Source organism: Mchenga conophoros, linkage group LG16 (assembly GCF_057382185.1).
Source record: "Mchenga conophoros isolate Kocher_MC1m ecotype Shallow Benthic linkage group LG16, M_conophoros_male_GT1.1, whole genome shotgun sequence".
Classification (NCBI taxonomy): Eukaryota; Metazoa; Chordata; class Actinopteri; order Cichliformes; family Cichlidae; genus Mchenga; species Mchenga conophoros.
The window spans coordinates 7,374,665-7,390,105 of record NC_140541.1 but is presented as its reverse complement, the minus strand read 5'-3'; the positions used below and the strand labels follow the sequence as shown (position 1 = coordinate 7,390,105).

The window sequence follows — 15,441 nt, the reverse complement described above, 5'->3', positions numbered from 1 at the left end:
ACTTTAAGTTAATTAAGTTATTACACAATGCAAAAGTGACATAACATGGGTGAGATTGTTGCTTGGTCCATGTAGTTTGGTTATTTGAGAGGTTTATTAGAAGGTGCAGCAGGGACATGTGTTACACATCAGTGGTCAGGATGTCCAAAAAACTCCCTGAAAAGCCTTCAGCTAATCCAAAATGCTGCAGCAAGAGTCCTGACAGGGACTAGAAAGAGAGAGCATATTTCTCCCGTTTTGGCTTCCTGTTAAATCCAGAATTGAATTCAAAATCCTGCTCCTCACATACAAGGTCTTAAATAATCAGACCCCATCTTATCTCAATGACCTTGTAGTACCATATCACCCTATTAGAGCACTTTGCTCTTGCTCTGCAGGCCTACTTGTTGTTCCTAGAGTATTTAAAAGTAGAATGGGAGGCAGAGCCTTCAGTTTTCAGGCCCCTCTTCTGTGGAACCAGCTTCCAGTTTGGATTCAGGAGACAGACACTATCTCTACTTTTAAGATTAGGCTTCAAACTTTCCTTTTTGCTAAAGCATATAGTTAGGGCTGGACCAGGTGACCCTGAATCCTCCCTTAGTTATGCTGCAATAGATGTAGGCTGCCGGGGGATTCCCATGATGCATTGAGTTTTTCCTTTCCAGTCACCTTTCTCACTCACTATGTATTAACAGACCTCTCTGCATTGAATCATATCTGTTATTAACCTCTGTCTCTCTTCCACAGCATGTCTTTATCCTGTCTTCCTTCTCTCACCCCAACCAATCACAGCAGATGGCCCCGCCCCTCCCTGAGCCTGGTTCTGCCGGAGGTTTCTTCCTGTTAAAAGGGAGTTTTTCCTTCCCACTGTCGCCAAAGTGCTTGCTCATAGGGGGTCATATGATTGTTGGGTTTTTCTCTGTATCTATGAAGCGCCTTGAGGTGACTTTTGTTGTGATTTGGCGCTATATAAATAAAATTGAATTGGTCTAAACATGGACAGGTCATTACAGTCTGAACGTGTGAAGTCTTACGCAGTGATCAGTCAATGGTTACGAGTCATTTCCAATGAAAGCCAGTAATATGAAGCTACCAACTGTCGCTCTCATGATGGGCTTGACAATAAAAAAAATAAATAGTCAAAGTTACACTGCTCTCAACAGTTTTTCAGCACTTAAGTGATGGAGTGAAGCATCCACCATCATTCTTTCATCCTTGCATGCATACACACATGCACAGCACATTTACACCAACACTTCATGGCAGGTCTTTTTGACAGTGTAGCAGACTTGTAATATTTTCACTCATAATGTCAATGCAGTGTTAAAGTACAGCTTCACTTTTAATCCACATTCAGTAGTCAGAGTGGCACAGACACACACAAAAAGGATGGCATAACTCACCGGGCCATTGCCACTCCGAACACACATCCACCAATGGTCGACCAGAAACCAATCCAGCCTGCATCCACCTGTGTTTAAAAAGAGAGAGAGAAAGAAAGAAAACAAAGGAAAATGAGGTGGTGGTTTGGGAGAGAAGCCAAGAGAAAAGAACAGAAACAGAAAAGCATACACCCTGTTCAACATGCAGTCCATGACTGAGGACAGAGCTAGACAGAGAGCAGGCTCTAAGTGCCTGAAGACTGTGAAGACCTGCCAATCACCGTGTCCGGTAAATTGCCAGGGTTGGCAATGTTGCATGAGTGTGTGTGCGTGCGCAAAGCTTGCTGTCCTTTTTTTATTTTCCAGGATGAAAGTCAAAACACACACACACACACACACACACACACAAAGTCAGAAGAAAGGACACGTTGACCAAGGGACTGCCACAGAATCAATAAGAGGTAAAATACAGCACGCCTCCCTTTCTCTCTCTCACACACTCACAGGAAAAGTCAAAGTGCCAATAAATGCATTTGGTTCTCATAAGTCTTCTATTGACAATAACTTTCATTAAGTCAAATTCAGATGGTAGATCATTCAGCGAGGAAGCTGAATCTAAAGCAGGACCTGATGCTTTCTGCTTAATCACACTCTGCACCAATCTGTCAAGAAAAGTGGACTATCAAAGTTATTAAATGTAGACCGATTCTAGCTTACAAGTGATGCATGCCAAAATGCCATTATATTTGATCAGAGTTTTGTGTGGGCCAGCCTTCTGTGAAGCAGTGAAGATCAATGGAAAGGCACTCATCTCATGTTTGCATAGCCTGAAGCAGCACAGAGAGGTGAACTGTACTCCCCAAGTAAATAAAAAAGATCTAAAAATATATATTATAAATCAAAACACCCACAACCCTGTAGCACCTATAATTGCTGTTTATCTTCCATGTAGGCCGTGCAGCACTGATGCTAGGATTTTCTATGGTGTATGTCACATCAGTTTGTGCGCCAGTTCAGGGAGCTAAACACAAATTGCATGCCAAGCCATTTCAATTCAAAAGATACAAATTACTATGTTTCATGTGTGGGTGGAGAGTTAATTAACTGCAGCATTCTCAGTGCTTGGATCCTTTAAAAGGCCAAGCCTGAAGCTTAATCATGTCTGCTATTTTGTGACTGTGTCAATAAGCTGGCGACGACTGCAGTTAGGATGGAGAAAGCCATATCATGTTAATGTGTTTGTTTCTGTTTTCTCTCTTGATCGCTTGTCATAAACCTGATCCTCTGAGAAGAAGTGGCATGTTGTGCTAATGCTGAATCTCTTCGTATAATCCTAAAAATCCACAAAGCAGTGTTTAATGCTGAGAAGTGTTTTATGTGAAGGCAGAACATGTTAAAAAGTGCTTCAAAACTCCCAGTGGTTGTGTATTGGTATTAAAAAAAAAAAGAAAAAGAAAAACTAATCTTACTAAAAGAAGCAGGACGCAATCTGCATTCAAATTCTATGCATTCTAAATGGGTCTCCATTAAAAACTGATGAGCTGAAGCACTAAAGCACCCATTTCCCGAGACCTACGGATTGTGATGATACTTGTATCTGCAGGTTTAGCACATTTCCCCTCTAGAGCTCAAATGGCATCCTTAGCATCGGACGTTTGGCGCTTCCCCTGTGCATCTAGTATCCAAATTCCAGAAATACACACCCTTGTTATAATAGAATAGGTGACCATTTTTACTTTTCTCATCCTTTTGCGTTTCGATGGCTCTTGTCCTAGTATCACCCCAACTCCCATTTCCTACCACAAACAATCACAGTGGAGAGGCACAGAAACTGCGGCGTGATTGTATTTGAAGAGAGCGCCCATTTGCAGGTACAAAATTGAAAAGAATGGCAATTCAACCACTGACATGAGTTTTTTACAAAAGATAAAAAACAACACAAATTTTGTTGTCTCAATCTCTTTTCTGGGTGGCCACACAGCACACACCGTGTCAGTATGGAAATATATTGAGGCATGACTTGCTGACTTGTATTTGCTCGCTGGAAGATACAAGGCCTCGGTGGAGTTTGTCATTTTCTTCCCTCCTGGGGTGATTGTATGTGCACACTATGTTCTAAGAGCGTCAGTAATTTCACGCATATTTTTAAGACTCGAGTTTCCTAGTCGGGCTCCAGTCAAATCACCACATGCTGTGTCATTTCCCTGCCAACAGATCCCCGTGTGCCTCTGCCCCTCTTCCAGTCATTTACTCAATCAATCCTTGTAAGTCGTTAAACATCACTTCTAGGTCGTATTTCATGAAGTCATAAAAAAAACAGCATGACGACTGAGACCAGAGAGCTGGCTAGGTGCTGTAACAGTCTTTGTCACTTGCAGAGCATGTTTCGTTCGCCTTCATGTTTTATTTCTTTATTAGTTTTTCAGACACTCTGCTGTGGGACAAGAACATGTTTGTATTTCCAATAGACTCAACATTTGTCTAATCCAGTGACAACTGATTGCTCTTACTGCCTCACGGCACTCATGGTCACCTCTCACTCAGGCTGGGTGGCTAGCTGCGGAAACAGATGACAGAAGCATCTTTATTTCAGAAAAGGACCCCGAAGAAGCATGTGTAAGAAAAATGCTGACAGAGAGAGGGAGGAGGAGGAGAGATGAGGTTAGGTCTTGAAACACACCAAGGATAAATGACTGCATGAATCAGCAGCAGAACTGAGTTACCAAATGTGTGCACTAGAAAAGAAAAAGAAGTGAAAATAGAATTTGAAAAACGGTGCAGTGAAAAAAGGATTTGCCCCTTCCTGATTTCATTTACGCACATTTGTCACACATTAAAGATCAAATACATTTTATTTTAGACAACAAAAATAATTTTTTTAATGTAGTTTTGAACGAGGATTTCATGTATTAATGGAGGGGGGGGGGGGGGGGGGGGGGGAGCTATCCAAACCTACGATAAATCATCTGACTTAACTGAATAAATTTCACCAGCCACACCCAGGCATGATTAATATCACACCTGCTGAATCAAGACATCCATCAAATAGAATCTGTCAAACTGACAAAGTGAAGTAGGCCAAACGATTAAAAATTTAAAAAGCAACACATCAAGCCATGATCTAGAGCAGGGGTGCCCAATCCCGGTCCTCGAGAGCTACCGTCCTGCAGCTTTTAGATGCATCCTTGTTCCCACACACCTGAATCAAATGAATGGCTTGTTATCAGGCCTTTGCCAAACATGATGGCATGCTGAAGAGATCAAACCATTTGATTCAGCTGTGTTGGAGTAGGGATGCATCTAAAAGCTGCAGGATAGTAGCTCTCGAGGACCGGGATTGGGCACCCCTGATCTAGAGAAACTGCTAAAAAACAAATATTATGCTGGAAACCCCTCCAGCGTGGATGAATAAAAAGAATTCTGCAAAGAAGACTGAGCAAAATTTCCTCCACAGCAATGCAAATGACTGAATGCTGTTCTGCAGCCAAGGCTGGCACACCCAGTTACTAGGTTTAGGTGGCAATTACTTCCACATCGGTTTGTGATAACCTTTTTTCACTCAAATTAAATCATCAACTGAATGATGCATTTTGCATCTCATCTGGTCATCTTTGTCTAATATTAACATTTGTTTGATGAGCCATTACATCCAATTTCAACCAGACGTGGATTCAGAAAATGATTCCGCAGTAAAGCAAAGGTGTAAACATGTGTTCGTGAGTAAACCTGCACCAACATGAGCAAATCATTGCAAAGCAAGAAGAAATTAACAGGAAATTTCTCTTTTGCTATTAATGCTTTGTTCATTTTAAAATGTCAGTAAGAGCTGAAGGCAAATGCAAAGGGAAAAGTTTGCACTTAAACAAAAATTCCAGTGCAAATGCATTGGTGCTTGGGGAAAGAAGAAAAAGATCTAATTAGATGAGAGCTTGCATTTATATAATGCCTATTTTACTCCCAGCACAGCGTCTGTTGACTGTCACATCCAGAGACTGTGCAGACAAAGTTTAAAACAGACAGAAAAACAAGATAAGCTAGAGCTGGGATTGGGATCTGTGGGTGCATCTTAAGCTAAAACAAAATAAAATGCAGTATTTGCTTTTCCTTAGTTCAACTTGACTTCAATGTCTCCACACCCAAAGAACAAAGCTTCAGTTGCATTCGTACTGCACCACGCACATAGTTTCATTTATTTTTAAGCTCAACTTTTATACCCAAGGGATAGCTCATCTCACTGCAACATACTTTTTGTGTTTTCAAATGTCATGGATAAAAAGAATTTGAGAGAAAAAAAAATCTTTTTAGAACAAATGAAATCTAAGAACAATTTGGTATGCGCCCCGCTTCCTCTTGACAGAGGTATAATGTAGAGGGTGTGACAAGAAGCGTTTCATCCCCCGCTCTGCTGCGTGTGATCTCCTCTCCAGCAGCACCTGTCTGGCGATAACCTTGAAAAGATGCTTCCTTTGCCTTTTGACATGCTGCTGTGTTGAGACCTGGAAGATGCAAACCATCCAGAGCTTTTTTCCTTCCTCCAAGCTGCACCATTCAAAATTACTCTGTTTTTCTGTCTCAAATGGAAGATGGCTGGCAGGCATGCGGATAGCGATTTGCAATCGATTGTGCCCTTCACAAAAGACGCAGCTATGTGTAGGCTCAATAAGTGCAAAACAGAAAAAGACAGCACCAAATCAAAATATGTGATCATATTTGGTTATTTTTAGGTTTCACATGGGGAGTGACAGTGTGTATTTATTCCTGCACAAGAGTGGATTAATACAGGCTTGCAAACAGGTTCTTTAGAATTCAAACGTCAGAATTCCTTCCACATCAAAATATACTTCTCAGTCTTGAATATCATCATGTGTTCTATGTGTGTAATGTCATTTCAGTGCATCATCTTGATAATAACAGACTTTACAGTTTACTGGCAGGAAGAACATCTGAGATATATTTCAAGATGCAACAATGAGAACAAGAGAAAGGACCCCAGCTGTTCGCCCCATTGTTCCACTCAGTGGGCCGCATGTGTGAAAAGCTTTTCAAATTATAGACACAGGTGGATGAAAACTGACTACTTACCTAGTCAAATAAGAGAAATACAAATATTCATACATATTTTTTTGCAGTTCACCCACCTAAAGGGTAACCCAGATGAAAACTAGTCTGTTATGCAGGAAAAATGCCGACCTCGTCTCCACACTTTCCTCAAAAGGCAGTCAAAACACCAGTACTGACCTGTTCTTTCAAAAGGGCACTGGAAAAAAAATGAAATCTGAAGAAACAGCCTCTTACTGAATGCTTTGAGGTACTTCACTTTACTGAAGCTGGTGCAAAGGCAGTATGTTATCCTGTGTGTGCGCATTTGTGCCATACCTGGCTGACTTTGGCTGGTGTAAGAACCATGTCGAGGACGCCCGACCAGCCAGCAATCACTCCTGTGGGGACTGCATAGGCCAGTGCTATCATCAGGAACCGCAGATTGCTGAAAGAGACATTAAACATGTCAATCACAAGAAAACAAACTATATTATACTATACATCATCCAGCCTCCAGACAGAAATTTCAGCACATTTGTAGAATCTATCAATGTAATCTTGGGAAAAAGAAAAAGATTTGAGACCAAAAGTGTTTACAGTATGTACTAATTAATGAGAGATAGTATCTCACTGAATGCTACAATTTAACATGCAGTTATCCAGATCTTTCATACCTTGAAAGCATCTGGGTTTATTTCAGTCCTAAAATAAATAGTATATTAATTGCGTATTGGTGTATTACTCCTACCTCCGCTCTTACTTTAGCAAAAACAGATGATTATCTGATATTTATTCGTGTACCTCTAAAGACTTCTGCATATAAATGTGAGAGCTTGGTCACTTGATTTAATTGAAAGGATATCCTCTGCAGAATCACTGAGGGGTTCATAATTATAATCCAAGCACTAAATGTTACTAATTGCATGAATGCATAATGCCGCCTCCAATTACAGCCTACATCCCAGCAGCAGCGGCCCGAGATGAAACAATGAAAGCAGCATAACGTGGTGTGTCTTTCCTGTCCTGTTCATTGATGTCTGGAGGTCTGCCATCAGCTGTCATCCCACGTCAGGTGGGATGACAGCCACACGCACTCAAGTGCTTCTATCTTTGTCAGGGTACTCACTGACATTAATGCATTCTGTAAATCCTGTGTCTAACATTATATACTTGCCTCCAACACTTGTCCCAGACTAAACTTAATGCTAGCCCCAACTGTAAACGCCCAGCGGTTCATTGAAATTGTGCCAGACAGTGACAACTAGCACAAACTACTCCTGCTACTTGCCAACCTTACTCAATCTTCACTCACAGATTTACTGACCAACATTACTGCAACTTGCTCCTATTCCACTAAACAGTTGTGAGCGCGCCCCGCACCCCCCACAATGTGATTACGCAAACAGATTTTGTCCTCACAACATGGATAATACACAGCACACACAGGCACACCACTTTGGCTCATCTCCCTGTGCCTGTCACAACAGAAAACCCATCCCTGTTCAGAGCACAGAGACAGAGAGATAAGAAGCAGCATGAACACTGGTGGGAAGCTGCCAACATTAAGCTAAAGGATCTAAAATAAGGACCAAAAACTCAGAATTAGGAATTTGAATGATCACTCAGAATACTCTGAATTCTTGGCACTGCACTGTAAAGCTTAAAAGCTTAACAGTGTGTGACATGTACTCGTTCAATGACTCAATTATAAATTGTCCATAAGGCAATAAAAATAATGACTGCAACCAGTGACTGCTGTTATAGCTGGAACACTTTCTATCACATGAACCTGTTTCAATAGCAAACCTATAAGAGCCTTCCTGCGTTTGCCATCTTACATTTCAGGTACTCTCATGAGAAAACAGTGTAAACACATTTTTACACAGTTGCTGTTAAACCATCTATTGTTATTACTCCACTCTCTAATGAAAGTCAGATCTTTGATACTGTTATGTCTGTCACTGCATAACAATGTGGTTTAAAAGAAAAAGAAAAATGGATTGCTTTTAATTGTAAACTCCTCAAAGACAGCCACTCGTTTGCAATTAATCACAAATGTGACGGGGTTTGAGGTTATAGTTAAGTGCACGTGAGCCACTAGTATGTGCATTTATTGTTTCATTAGCTGCAAAACCATGTTTAATTGTTTAAAAAATAAAAAAAATAAAAAAACTGTAACAATTGCTCAAAATTAAAAGCTATAAATGCATCTTTGATTTGAGGTAAATCCATTTGTAGATAATAACCGTTCATCAGTTCACTGGAATCAAACTGCAGCAGCAGGAATCTAAATGTTACAGCAGACATGAGGCTGACACAAGCAGTTTAGCTCACAGTGAACTGTTTGCAAAAAGGGAGAAAATTAATAAAGTCGCGTCTATGTGCATTTATGTATGTGTGCCCAATATACACTCAAAGTTGATCCATTTAGAATATATAACACCTCCCCAATCACATGAAAGTCAAATACAATCACTTGGAGCACAAACACCCACACTAATCACCTTCGCCCAGTGAGGTGACATGGTGATTTAAAAATCAGAGCCACATCCTCAACCCAAACAATGTGATTAGAATCACTCAGTGTCTGACAAATGAGGCAGGGCTGGAAGCAGATTCACAGATTGTTGTTGTTTTCTTCTCCTGCTGTTGGTTTATGGACGTAACTCTTACATTTATTCTGCCTCTGCTTTATTATAATGCAGCCAGCATCCTGAACGGTATCAAGCAGGGACATCTGGATAACACTTTGAGGCCGGCATCGTCCATATGCTTCAAATGCAGACAAAGTTCACGAATACACACAAACTACAGAGAGAGAACTTCCCAGGACAAACTACCTGTACGGCCAAAGTAGTGTTGCTGTAAACAAATCCACAGCCCTTCCCTTTCCTGACACCGGTGAACCTCACACAATGAATCGCTTTATTGGAAGAATGCTTTGATTATACATGAAAAAACAAACGCCGCCAGTCTCTCAGCTGCAGACGGCTTGTCTCATCTTAAGCAGTATGAAGCGGTTTGGCCTTGGACAGAGTATGTAGGGACAGTCATAAAAGCCCTGTGACAAAGTACTCCCCCTGCTTTTCCTATTAGCACCCTTTTCATTAACCTTGCCACAACAACAGGAAATCCATATCCATGCATTTTTTTCCCCTCTAAAGATGAGCTTACTTAGATAACCAAATGCAAGCAGGCAGACACCATCTATTGGTAAGTTTTTCCTCCTCTCCACTTCCTGCTGGGGATGAAATATTTCCAAAGGAGTCTCAAAGCTGCCGGTGTCATCAGCTAAGTGTCCTTGGCAGAACCGGCTGGAGCGCAATGCATCAAAATGACAACTTTCAAAGTGAGTATGACTGGGGGTGGGAGGAAGGGGTCATTAATAGTCAAGCTTCGGCCTGTTTAGTATCACCACACCGGGTGATGAGAATACAATGATAACTTTGCACCATGTGTGGAGACATCCAGGTTTCTAATTAGACTGCTGCTGTGGCAGCAGATGTGAACAGCTGGAAGCACTCATCAAGCTGAAGATCGTTAACCAGTGCTCGGACCCTGACAGATAAATGGATGAACAGATACATCAATAGATAAGCATCAAGCTTAATGGCAAGTTAGCGGGTACCTGCCATCACTGTGAAGGCTACAAAATGCTGCGCGAGGTGCACTATTCAAATCTGCCATCTTGGTATCGGGCCCAATACCAAACAGTTCCTGTCCATACAGGACCAATTCCCTGTCTCTATCAGTCCAACTACCAATTATTCCACATGGTGGATTATCAGCTACTCACAGTAAACCCCGGCTTGAAGATACCTAAAAGTGATGCAAAATGATGTTACACAGTGAGGTAAAATAAGTTCAAACAGCCAAATTCTTTGATCCGCCTGTAATCAGGGTGAGAAACACTACTGAACACAATAGTAAACAGTGAAACCTAAAACATCTGGATACGTTTCATGGAAAGCTGCAGTGTGGTTAATAAATTACAATTAGAGTCATATAAGAAGTTAAAATTTCACTAAGTAAAGCTTTAAAGTTCTCAAACTAAGGCAATCGTTTTGTCTAACTGCTCTATGAGTGCACAAGACCACAAAGACTCAAGTCACTTTTCCTGCTACATGCCCAGTCCCTGCAGGACAACTGTACGGCTTGATGTTGCTGGACTGAGATACAACATGTTGCCCAAACAGGTCACTGGAAGCCTGCCTATCACAAGTGGAACAGAAACCCTCACAGCTGGATGGCCTAGTTAAGTTGGCCAGAAACCTCTGCACGGATGAGCATGTGCGCATGAATAAAATGTGTCAAAAAACATGTATTAGATCGATATCAGCCTGATCGCATAGGTTTCTGAACTCTTTAATGAGTTAAACCTGTCTGTGCTGGTCAGAGGCCTGTGGAAAGTCTGGCCCTGTAGTGAAGCCATTTCTTACTTCAGGGGACCGAGAGTAGCCAACCAAGCTGGGCCAACTTCCTGGCTGCCATCATCCAGCTTTTTCCCTTCTCTTCACCCTTCCCCAGCCTTAATCCAAACTATGGCCACTGCCACAGGCCTCATTTCTTTACAAGCCAGGGCACTGATTCTGGGGCAATGCTGTTTCCTCGTGGCCCAGAGGATTACTATCCCCATGGTGGAAAGTTTGAAGACATATAGGGATATGGGGCTGCAAGGTTTATAATAAAGTGTTATTTAATCATCGTTTCTAGATTGCCGTGTAGACCTCGCCTGTACCCTTTCCCAGGGTGGGGGAAGAAAAAGCCCACAGAGAGTCAGATCCTCAACATAACAGAACATCTCTCTTCTTCTCCAGCTACATGCATCAGCTGTGTCTCTTGAGAGTTATTGTAAGTAACTGACCCTCACAGTGTAGATGCAGGGTGATGTCTTTTTTCAACAGTGGCCAGAGCTTAGTGACAAATCTAGAGCGAAGGCTGGAGTTTCTTTGATAACAGGCCAGGCAGATGGTGAGTGCCAACTGTAACATAAGATTCTGTCACTTTCTGAGACAAGAAGCATACTTTGCATCACCAAAATAGACTGAATGTATCCACAGAGCAGAATAAATGCTTCAAACAGGCTAACAACTGCTCTCTTAGAGACCGCTTTCATACAAAATAGCACCGCACGAAGCAAAGTCCAAATACACATCTTTTGTAATCTATTTCAAATCAAGGACATATTAAATTAGGCCTCTTGAATAAGGTTTTGAAAGAATGGTCTCAACATCATCTTTCACATGATTTTGGACTACCAGAAGACATCATCTATGTGTGCATTGGACTTTACCTAAGAAGTCTGCAGATGCTGCTCCTGTAACTGAGTCTCTGGCTTGCAGCAGCCACGCTGGGAGGCATTGGTGGGCGTGCAGGGAAATAGAGTAGGACTGCTCCAAAAAGCACAGCAATAGCAGCCAACTCTGCCGGAGCACAGCGACGTAGAGGAAAAGAGACATACATGTTATTTTCAAAGATGAGACAGTCAGTCCAGTTTGACATTTTAAAAAAAGGTCACCGTGACATCTAGAAGTCCTCTGAAGCCATCCCCGTGATGAACATAACAGCCCACTAGACAAGACTGTAGAATAAATGCATCTAACAAAACGATGCAATCTGACATAGCATCAGCTGATATCACAACTCGTCTCTTAAAAAAAGCAATGCATTTACTAAAAAGCTCCATTGTAGCCACATTAGTGGGTCGCTTTCATTCCATCATATGATAAGTGATACAATATCAGCTTACTTCTTATGTGACTCCTTTTTACTTCTGAAAACCTGCAAAACTTTTGATTCACAAAAATGTATCCGCTTTGCCCTTAAGAAATTAATAACAATACTACCTTAGGTTAAACAAAAGCCGCTGCCTCAATCTATTACAGCATGCCTGTTTCTCTTTTCAGCATGCTTTTAATTTTCTGAATCAGTTAAGCATATCAGCCCTAAAAAGCCATTATTCAGAGACGCAGTTATGAAGATTATAATTGGTGTTTTTGGTGTTTGTGCAATATTCTTGGATCCTTTTGCCTGATTGTATTTCTGTCCCTTGACGGGGCTGACATGATGTCGAAATGATGCGATATCGATCCAACTTGCCCTCAGAGGCTCTTGCTTTTTCTTAGTACCTGCATACATTACTAGCTGGATCCTGTCCCGGATGAAGATGTCGGAAACCGCTGCCGAGATCGTGGTTAGTGCCTGAGTGTCATTGGGAGCTGGAACTATCAGAGGTCCCACTATGAATGAAGCGGCGCCTCCAAGGTAGGAGAAGAGTGAGGCCACGGCTGTTGCTGTGGCTCTCTGATCAGGGGCAAACCATGTGGTGGACAGATAGGGGCCGGCGCTCATCATGGTGGGGCCGGCTAAACCATTAAGCAACTGACCTCCGTGTATCAACCTGTAAAAGAAAAAAAAAAACGTTCTTATTTAGAAGACATACATGCCTCATATCAAGATGTGCCAGGAAAACACTTCTCTGATATCCCATTGAAACAAACAAAACGGCAGCAGCAGCGCATCACCCTCAGTATCCCTATTAAGTTCAAAATAAACTAAATAAGGACATAAAGTAATGAGGCATTTCTTTTGAGCATCTAAAGGAAGAATGACAGGCGAGGGAATAAAAATAAAGGCATAATTATCCCAGAGGAGTCAAGTAACCACCTGCCCCTGAAGTTTCTTTCTAACTTCTGCACCTTCAGACTGAATTGTGTGAGACAGATGTATTCTGAGATGTCCCCGGATTCCACCAGCACCCCCAGCACCCCCTCCAGAACTGTCTGACCGAGACAGCCAGCCGCTGGAGACGGCTCACGGCTGATTGATTGTCTGTACGCTCAGTAAAGACTCCCTGGCTCAGCAGGGAGAGAAGAGAACGAGAGAGGAGAGGGGGACACGTGAAGATGTTGGGTTAATTCTGAGCTTATGCCATTTAAAAATCTTCTATAATATTGACTGAAAAAATATTATCAGTATCAAAATTATTAGATTTTACACTAACACTTAATATAAAAAAATTCCTTGAATGGCATTTTGTTTGACAAAACCTTTAATTCTAATACTGAGCCCTGTCGAAACAAACTAGTTTGTTCAGTCTCCACTGCGCTGACATGTCTCTGCCCTCTAACTCGTTCTAACTTTGGAGTCCACTGCCTCTGGGGTTCACAGATAAATGTGTCACAGCAGAATACAAAGTGCTGTGGTCAGTGACAGGCTGATTGGAGAATAACTTGTTCACCCTCTATCTTCTTCCCACATCTCAGACCTGCTAACATCCCCTCCTACACACCAACACCTCCTAAAATACTCTGTGCCTCATACTTTTTATTCATCCCACCTCTTCTTTCCTTGTTTCTCAGTCTTTATCGCTAACTGGGTATGTTTTCAACACTGACACTGAATAACCTGGTTATCCGAGTCCCCGTTTACACGATTCTGACATCATCGAGCTTCTCTGATCTGGTCATTTGCGTTGGTGCAGACATGTCTTTGACTCCTCCGCATCCAACGTGTGTCATTTCTGTACCGAGTGAGTTAACTCGACAGGATGCAGATGAACCCAGTGCCAGGACACTGCTGTATTTACAGCTGTCATTTTCTTCATCTAATTATGTGACAGGGGAAGTGTGAGCAACAAGCAGTAAAAATTTATCCTCATTATTGGCGTCACACTGTCATTTTCACTTAAGCATGTAGGTTATCATTACATCACTTGTCATTATGTTTTCATTGACTTAGCTACATGATTTCTATCAAAGAGTCTCCCCATCATTACTTCTTAACTAAACATAAACACCAGATTCAGCAAACGAGGTGTTGACAGAGCAGCCAGAACCAAAAATAAGTGGTCTTCATGCTCTCAAGCACCAAATGTGCTTTTCTATCTACCCTACTGCATAAAAACCTCTTGAAACATTCAGAAAATGATTTGCAGCAACAGAGACTACTTTGGTAGCTCTGCATCTTTGATTTGGCAGATTTTTTGATTTTCAATCTCCCCGGGATCTAAGCAGGGATCCTCTGCTTGTGTAAATGTGTAAACCACTACACTATGGAGCCACTGGTATAATCTCTGTATGATTAAGACTTGTGTGTACTGGCAAAAACAAAATCTACAGCTGCAATAGTTGGCATCTTATTGTGGCCGTCCTCCATTTGGATGGGTCAGTGTGCAAAGATGGCAATGCAGGTAGCACGAAGCAAGCAGGTCTATGAATTAGGCAGCACGATGTGAGCAAAAGCTAACATTTAATTTGTATTTTATGGTAACAACGACATGATTTATAATATGTTCTTGATACATATGACATTTTTTTACCTACCACACCGAGCCTTTGAGTCAAGCTGGCTGTCTGTCATTGTGTCTGTTGAATTGAAATCGAGAGCTACCCGGAGCCAACTAGCACAACAGTCCCAATCAGGTTTTTGGGCGCACGTACTGATTACGGTCTTATTCAGGACTCAAAAGGGTGCAGACAGAGTGGTCCTGTCCACCTGCTGTACTAGACATTTTCATTAGATGATGATTATTCCAAACCCGGCACTCTAATCAACTTTCTCCAAAAAAACAAAAACAAAAGAGACAAAGATACGCAGCATAATTTACAACAGTAACTGTGACCTACAGTGATCTCATTTTGAATCTCACCAACAATCGAAGCAGCTCAACTGTTTTGTTTTTAAATTGCATTTCATGCACAATACAAACCAAATTAAAACTTATGGAATCAACTAATAACCTGAACAGTCGACGGTGGCTTTCAGCACTTCACACCTTTTAAAAAGTTTGACAAAGTTTGGTCAGTAACCAGCCTCGCTGTATTAGATTAGAGAACAGATGAGACTAAAAAAAGTGCCTTTAATATGACAGGTGATGAGGACGGATGGTGACTAACACGAGGATGAGCGGTCACATGAGACTGCACTGTGGCTGGCGAAGCAAAGAGAGGGAATAGAGCAGCTTTTTCAAGAAGAGATGATTAATCACTATTTATGAACCCTGTCAGACTGAATCTGATTGAGAATGAGACAAAGAAAC

At 41.7% G+C, this 15,441-nt stretch overlaps 1 protein-coding gene across 1 annotated transcript in view; it reads right to left on the bottom strand.

Moving 5' to 3' along the window:
• slc49a4 (solute carrier family 49 member 4) overlaps positions 1 to 15,441 on the bottom strand; it is a 46,153-nt gene that overhangs the window by 22,275 nt on the left and 8,437 nt on the right. The window contains exons 3-6 of the mRNA XM_085250439.1: positions 12,530 to 12,801; positions 11,695 to 11,824; positions 6,738 to 6,846; positions 1,383 to 1,450 (exon numbers count right to left, since the gene is read on the bottom strand). Coding sequence (XP_085106565.1) covers positions 1,383 to 1,450; positions 6,738 to 6,846; positions 11,695 to 11,824; positions 12,530 to 12,801 — 579 coding nt within the window. The remainder of the gene's footprint in view (positions 1 to 1,382; positions 1,451 to 6,737; positions 6,847 to 11,694; positions 11,825 to 12,529; positions 12,802 to 15,441) is intronic.